We start from the raw sequence: 7,927 nt of genomic DNA on the forward strand, positions 1-7,927 counted from the left end.
TATTGGATACATTCTAAAATACATGATATGATACGTAGGGGAGAGATGCAAGTGAGAGAGGCGAGGGAGAGAACTAGTGTATCGAATACATGTTATTCCACTTGGATGTTGTGTATCTAATACAAATTACACATAATTTTGACCTCATGTATCTTTGAATACGCTAACGACATATATCGTGATATTGAAATCTAGCACGAATGATCATTATCGAAGACTTGCAAGAACACGTATAATTAGGGCCTATAGTAGTGGAATTTGTGTTGTTTTCCAAAAAAAAAAAACAAAAAAAAACAAATGAGTCATCCCCTTATATAAACTTTAGTAATTCTCTCCTATTGAGTTAGCTAACTTTTGGAGTTGGGATTGAATTACACCCGATATTCATTTCTTAATATGATACCAGAGAACCAAGATCCATTTCTTCTTGATACATACAATTACTAAAAATTCTTTTATGAAAGAGCTAACAGATTGAAAGAATCTCCTTGTAAAGTTGAAATCAGGTACAACAATGGAATGACTTATTTCATTATGACATGAAAAGAGAGAAAAACAAACACTTGAATCGTGGAACTAAGAATTGATCATAAATGATAAACTTTTCTAGAAGGAATCTCCCTAACAACTTACAAAATCATCATAGGAGTCCTTTGGAGTAGTAGAAACACTAATCTAACACATAAATAAAACACTCACACACAACAAAATGGCTAACCAAATGATTTGAATGAAAACTATAGATTGGGGGCAGGCAACTTTTTGCCTATTGTTATGGGGAGACTCTTCACTTTGTGTAGAGGACATCTTCCCATGGATGACGGTACAATGGCTGCTTCAATCTCTTCTGGTCAAATGTGTGTCTGACATTTCAAAAGTTACACGACAATCAGAATCTAGCTATCATAAACAAGAATTACTGACGGTGAATCTAAAATGGTGATTAAGCATCATCATGTAACTTACCCTATAAGCCCAATTGAACGAGCCAGCACGAAAAGTCCATTGAGGTAACCAATCCCCACTATTTCATCAATTTCTGGCTTCGTGAACATACCACTGCCCGCAAGGAGATCCAAGAAGAGGGATCCGATGGCACCATCAACGTTGAGGACTAGGTTGTTTGCCTTTGAGAGTGTGTAAGTTTCAACCTGAACAGCATATTCCATGTACTTAACAGAAGGGAAATTTTCCCTAGCATAACGCTGCAGTAGTTCCACTCTCTTATCTCTATTGTCACCTCTTTTAATCCTGTTACACAAGAAGTAGATGTGGCACGTCAAATAAAGTCTAGAAGCATGCTGACCCTACAAGTTCAAAAGAATTCCAAGTACATCTTTTAATTCTACAACTGTAGGATATAATCAAGAAGCTACAATATATCCTACCTGTGGCCAATTCCTGGAACTCGAATGCCTTTCTTCTTCATACTTTCTACAAACTCATATGGAGTAAGACCCTGCAAATACAAAGCATTTGAAAATATTTATTCATCTGGACTCAAAAGAAACCAGCAGGAACTGCTTCTAGACTGATGAGTGATTAGGGAATGCTCATAAATCATAAGCCTTACCTTGTCATAAGCATCCTTGAAGTACCGGGCAGCATCATCAATAGCACCACCAAAACGCGGTCCAATAGTCAGCAAACCTATTAAGAGCCACATTATTCCTGTTGTGATTGAAAAATAAATGCATATTTGGAAACCTGCAGACTACAACATACCAGAAACAAGGCAGGAAACCAGATCTTTTCCAGCCCTGGCAGTTACAATGGAATTGTGTGCACCAGAGACACAAGGACCATGATCAGCACACAACATGACACAAATCTGCCATGAAATCAGCCAAGACAAAGAATAAGGTTTATAAACAGAATAATTGTCGTTGGCAGAGACTGATGGTAGAAAGTAAGAGTTTATAACCTATGGAAAGAGTGATAGAGTTGCAACCGTAAGAACCATACCTCAATAAAACGTGTGCAATAACGTGGTAGGCTACGTTTGAACCACAAGAGGGATATTACATCACCAACACCAAGTCCCTGCTCCACAATGGATGACATGGGTACGCCAGCATAGCAAGGCTCTTCACCTGTGAACAGAAATTGAAATTGTAGACACAATGAGCATCATTTCCGATTCTTATTTAGCCACCAGAAAAAAAACATTAATCATTGACTGGAGACAAGTGAGGTTTGCACAAGTGGTTGAGCACCTTCACCATTGACCGGTAGGTTGGGTTCGAGTCACACGGGAGGTTAAGTGGGAACACTATTGATCCTCTGGCAGTAGGGTAGAAAAAAAAACATTGATAGGAAGTACGCAAATCCAACTCTACCTCTATCATCAGATATTGTGGAAATGATATGAGTTGGGGCCCGAACTTTCCCACTCTTAATTGCCGTGCTAAGATCCTCAGGTATTTGAGGAGGTGTAATTTCCTTTACAGGAGTAGTCTTTCCTGCTTCAACCTGCCAAAACAATACGGAGTGGTGTTAGAACTAATAGCAGAGTAAAAGGCATAAAAAAGCAATCTCTGCTGAATATCAAGATACTCACTAGCTTTTCAAATGCATCTTTGATTGCTCCTTCAAAAGCTTCATACGAGGTTGGAACTATAGCTCCAGCGTCTCTGAGTGCTTGATTCTTTGCTTGCGCAGACTCCATTTCGCCACCACTCTTTGCTCCCTATTTGACAAAGACCATGCAAAGTTAAACTTATGTTCAAAGACTAAACTGTCCAGCCTATTCTAAAAAGAAGAAAAGAGAACGAGGCAAAAAAGCAGTTCTGTCAAAACATCTCTCAGTCTTCACGAGAGACAGCAAGCAACATGTTTCTAGGAAATGCGGAAATCAAGGGAAATAGATCTCACCGCATGACCAAATTGTACTTCTGACTTGAAGAGCGTAGCACAAGTTCCACTAACCCAGGCAACAACAGGCTTGTTAATTTTTCCCTGCTTCAAGGCTTCAACCAAGGAATATTCATCTCGTCCACCAAGTTCCCCGAGAACAACCACCATTTTAACCTAAGTATATCAAAAGCATGATAAAAAAGAAGTGAAGAACTAGTAACTGAAAAAGTAGTTATGGAAGCAGGAAATACATCAAGATATCAAAACATCAGTTGTTTATGCACCATTGAGCTTCTAGTTAAATCAAAACAGTGGATTTACATCAATCTTAAATCATAAATACTAATGGTGAACATTAGGAAGAAAAGCAGCAAAGTCAAGGTGTGTGTGTGGAAAGGGACAAACAGCAAACTTTTGCCACTTGGTTGGAATGTTAGCTTTATAATAGTAAAGCTAAAAAGTGGCTTCTTTCTTGGCATGTTCAGTGGGGGATTAGAACTAAACTAAAACAATCAGGATCTTCAAAGTAACAAAACTGAGGCCTGAGGATAACTTGGTGATATTAATAGGAGAATGTAATGAATTACCTGTGGGATATTGTTGAAGCGCAAAACGTGATCAGAAAGGGTAGAGCCAGGGAAAACATCTCCACCGATTGCAATTCCTGCATATACCAAAACTCGCTCATATTCTATTTCTCAATAAAAACAACATAAACATGCTCCAATAAGATGGATTCAGGATTCTAAATGCCCAACCTTCATAAATTCCATCAGTGACTCGAGCAATTGAATTGTATAATTCATTAGACATACCACCCTGTACATTAAGAGAAAAGTTATTATTCTTATAACCTGAAAATGTTATTTCCAAACTGTTCAGCTTCATATATTAGAGTGACATCACGGTTTCATGCAATAAAGTTATGTAAAATGAATGTTTAGATGGTTGCATACATTAAAGTTAGGTAAAGATATGTTTCTGAAAGTAGTTTTCAAACAGATCGAAGAATCTCACAAGTATTTCTCTTATCTTAATTGCAGTCTATGAGATAGTAAAGCAGAAAGTAGGTGGGGACAAAATGTTGCAGGTGTAATTGATAGAGATTATCTCTCTAATATTTATTAAAATAACAATATGCAAACGGCTCTAAAAATTACTCACAGATTTTGAGACAAATCCCACAGATCCAGGTCGGTAAAGTTTGCACTGAATGATGTTATCAATAGTTCCAGCAGTATCACCAATCTTGAAAGCACCAGCTTGAATACCTCCAACAGTAGCTGGACCAATAACCACCTGAGGAAGATCACCATATTACACACCATAAAAATTGGAAATTAATAAAGGCAGAAAACTATAGTGAGGTAGTTCTTGTCGCCCTAAATGCTCCACTTGATGATCCGTTAAGAGCTCATTCTACCATTTCTTTATTATATCTTAAAGAAAATATAAAATCAGCGGACAGGGGAACGGGGAATTCATTGACTCAAGGAGAGGCAACCATAAAATGTTCAGTTTATCATCCATAAGATTATCCTACAGTTGATTATACATCATCATTCAAAATCTAACCCCAACCCCAATAAAATGATAATGAATGTAAAGGCATAAACCTGATTGATATGAAATAATAGTACCTTATTATTTGCCTTTGCATAAGCAATCAGCTCCTTAGCATCTGACTCAGGAACACCTTCAGCTATAATAGCCGCAACTTTGATGGTTGGCTGTTTAAGAGCCGACATGGAGGAAGCAGCGGCACTGCAAATGAATAACACAGTAAAGAAGAGACACAATAACAAATCTTTTGCAGCTTCAGGTTTTCACTTAAAGAAAAAGGACAATTCAAGGAAGAAAGAAAAACAGCAACAGTGGCTCGTACCAACCTTCTGAAAGACGCAAAGTTAATGAATACATCAGCTGTGGGATGTGTAGCACAAGCGGCTTCGATGCTGAATGAGTAAAATGTAGAATTTAATCAGTGAAAGTGATAAGACACCATTCACCAAATAGAAACCAGTAATACAAAGGTACGTGAAGACAACATGGTTCAAATATATCTGTCAGAATTATGATATATCTGGTAGTTGTAGAAAGTTTCAGAACTAGGCATTATTACTAAGTGAAGTAATTCAAGCTGAGAAACTGTGAAAACACATTTTCTGTATCTTTTACTAAATGACGATTCAAACAAAGAAAAATTAACAACACATTTGTTTCTAAGTGACTCAATTACAAACCAATAAGTTAAATAGTTAGCATGTAATATTATCACATAACCATGAAACTCAATTGCTAAAATTGGAAGCAGCCAACTAGATATATTTAAGCCACACCAAAGCTAAATTACATACTTGAAGGGACCAACAAAAAAGAAGACCATGCTGAGAAAGATTACTAATAGACATCCTTTAGAGATCCAAATGAAAAGGCTCATAATAAATGGGAATATAACCAATGGTTGAAAAAAAAACAAAAGGATGACGCACGTTGAGTGTACTGGGATTGCAATTTCCTCCTGACCAAAGAAAAGTTTCTGGAATCCCTCAGAACCAGGATTAATAATTCCAGCTACAGATGGTGTTTCCCTCCCTGAAAATTTGAAAAGCATGAAATTAACACAAACCAACAGATTGAAAATAACAAGATCATTGTGTGTATATCTGCCTGTAAATCAATTAAGAACCAAAAGCGCAGTACGAACCACAAAGGAAATCGAAATCAAGCATGCGCTGAATAGGAAGCTGCTTGTAGTTATAGAACAAAGCTTGTGTAGTCTTGGAAAAAAGTTGTCCAGTAGCCATTTTCCCAAATCAATTAAGATCTCTGCAAAGTTAGAACGTCAGCACCATCACCATGAACAAACAATTTCCACACAAACATAAGGCCAAAACAATAGATCAATAGATAACTATTTCATCTTACAGCTATTCGAATGCTAACGTGTATCCAAGTACTGATACGCGAAATGATATACAAATTAGTTAGCTCAAAATCAAAATGGTAAATGAAGTATATTATTGAAACAGCAACATTCCAAAACAAATAAGATCACAAGGAACAAAAACAAATTAAAAAAAACGATTCTTTCGTCTAAACAGATTTGTGTAAATCATTCCTTCCAAAAGAGAAACAAACACAAATGAAGCCTGAAAGAAAAAGAGTAGAGTGAAGTGTAAAATATGAGCAAAGGGAAATGAGAGAAAAATGTAAAATAAATCAAATCAAGTTATACCTCGAGATCTTTTAATACGTAAATCAGATCAAATGAAAAGAGAAAAGAGTTGTAACAAGTGTTAATACAGATGTTCATATTTATAAGCGGGAGTCAGTGAAGAACAAATAAAAGCATATGTACAACCTGGGAAACATCGAAAGAAGAATTGAAGGGCGTTTTCACAGTAAAAGACACAACCCCGAATCAAGAATTCAAGAGGGGTCACCCAGATCGGGAAGATGAATAGGGAAAAAGATAATAAAAAAAAAATTCAAGAAAATGTACCTGTGGATGAAGAAAGTCCCCTAACTAGTTGGAGAATGTTGTTGGCCAGAATTAGATGAATCTATCTCTCTATATATACACACACAAGGAAACTAATATTGTATTTATGGAATTCAAATGGGGGCTGCCACACACACATAGTAAATATATTCAATACAAGTAGTACCTAACCAACAAAGGCAAACAAATTAGGCATAATACATTTATGAATATGTGCTTTAATTTGGTTTATGTTCTTTGATTTGGTGTCTTACATGACATTCATAGTATATTATATCATATATATAACAATGTATACTTACTTGTTTAACTTCAAACTTAAAAGTATTTATTTATAAATATTCAAAATTGAATATAGATAGGAGTGTGATCGTTTGGTATTTGTTCGGCATTATCAAATTTTCAATTTGGTAATTGGACAATTGATAGTAAAAGTAGATATCAAATATCAAAATTTTACAATTCAATTCAATAATGGATCTATTAAATCACGATTTGGTATGGTATTCTGTAACACCATATTAAAGTTATAGTTAATTGTAGTACAAAGTTAATACTATTTCTCCAATCATTTTTATCTTTCTATGTGGAGACTGGAGAGGCGATATAATAGAAGATCAATAAATTAGAAGACATCAAGAAAAACAAATTAATGCAATTAAAAGACATGTATTTGAATTGTTTATGTTCATTCTTTAACTCTCTTTTGTACTTGTACTAATGAGTAATTGACATATTAAATATATGACCTTTATTAAGTAAATAATTCGATATTACGAAAATATCAAATGATACTAATATCTTATATTTAATATCATAATTCTAAAATTTTATTATATTGAATATCAAACAATAATAAATTTCAGTTCAATTTGATAATTTGATTTTTGAAATTCATGCCGCTCTAAATATAAATGTTAATTGCAATTAAGTTAAAAAATATATTGATGTGTTGTATAAAAAAAATATGAAGTGGAATCAGTTGTTAGTTGACCGATAATTTAATTCTCTCTTTTTTTTTTATTATTTATGAAATACTAGTGTAGGGTCGCTTTGTTGAATTTTACCCAAGTCTTCCACTTCATCAAAGGTGGGGAAAATCTCACTAATCTCATTTTGCATCTTTTTCGGTGAGACTTTAATTATTAGTAATATCTTTTGTAGTTTTTATTTCAATATCCTCAATTTTAGAAAGAAAATAAGAAGATATCAAAAGTGGAAAAATATCATTTTAGGTCCACTTTTTAAAAATATTATATTAAATTTAATTTAATATTTTAAATTTTGCTTTTTGATATATTGTAGTATCATAAATTAGTAAGTTTAGTATTTTGATTTTGACTTCCATATAAAATAACAGTGAATTATGATTTTTTGTTTTTTCAGAACATATCAATTATACTATATTAATATCTTATACATATACAAATAAATAAAAAAGTTTAAATAAATTTCTTTGTTAATCAATTGCACAAAAGAAAATTTTCAATCAAAATAAATAAGTCAAATTTCGATGTCTAAATAGTTAGTTTTGTGCTAATAATACTTTATATATATATATATATA

At 34.1% G+C, this 7,927-nt stretch overlaps 1 protein-coding gene across 1 annotated transcript; it reads right to left on the bottom strand.

The window, feature by feature from the left end:
- Positions 1–474: 474 nt before the first annotated feature.
- On the bottom strand, positions 475–6,518 carry LOC107007996 (ATP-citrate synthase beta chain protein 2-like). Its single transcript, XM_015206872.2, has 17 exons — positions 6,362–6,518; positions 5,564–5,685; positions 5,349–5,451; positions 4,746–4,811; positions 4,497–4,620; positions 4,021–4,155; positions 3,615–3,675; positions 3,444–3,520; positions 2,875–3,030; positions 2,561–2,689; positions 2,340–2,472; positions 1,966–2,093; positions 1,726–1,831; positions 1,574–1,650; positions 1,389–1,459; positions 967–1,251; positions 475–863 (listed from the first exon to the last, which is right to left on the bottom strand). The coding sequence occupies exons 2-17, from the start codon at positions 5,661–5,663 to the stop codon at positions 788–790; spliced, it is 1,827 nt and encodes a 608-aa protein (XP_015062358.1). The 5' UTR covers positions 5,664–5,685; positions 6,362–6,518; the 3' UTR covers positions 475–787.
- Between the last annotated feature and the right edge of the window lie 1,409 nt (positions 6,519–7,927).

Source organism: Solanum pennellii, chromosome 1 (assembly GCF_001406875.1).
Source record: "Solanum pennellii chromosome 1, SPENNV200".
NCBI lineage: Eukaryota > Viridiplantae > Streptophyta > Magnoliopsida > Solanales > Solanaceae > Solanum > Solanum pennellii.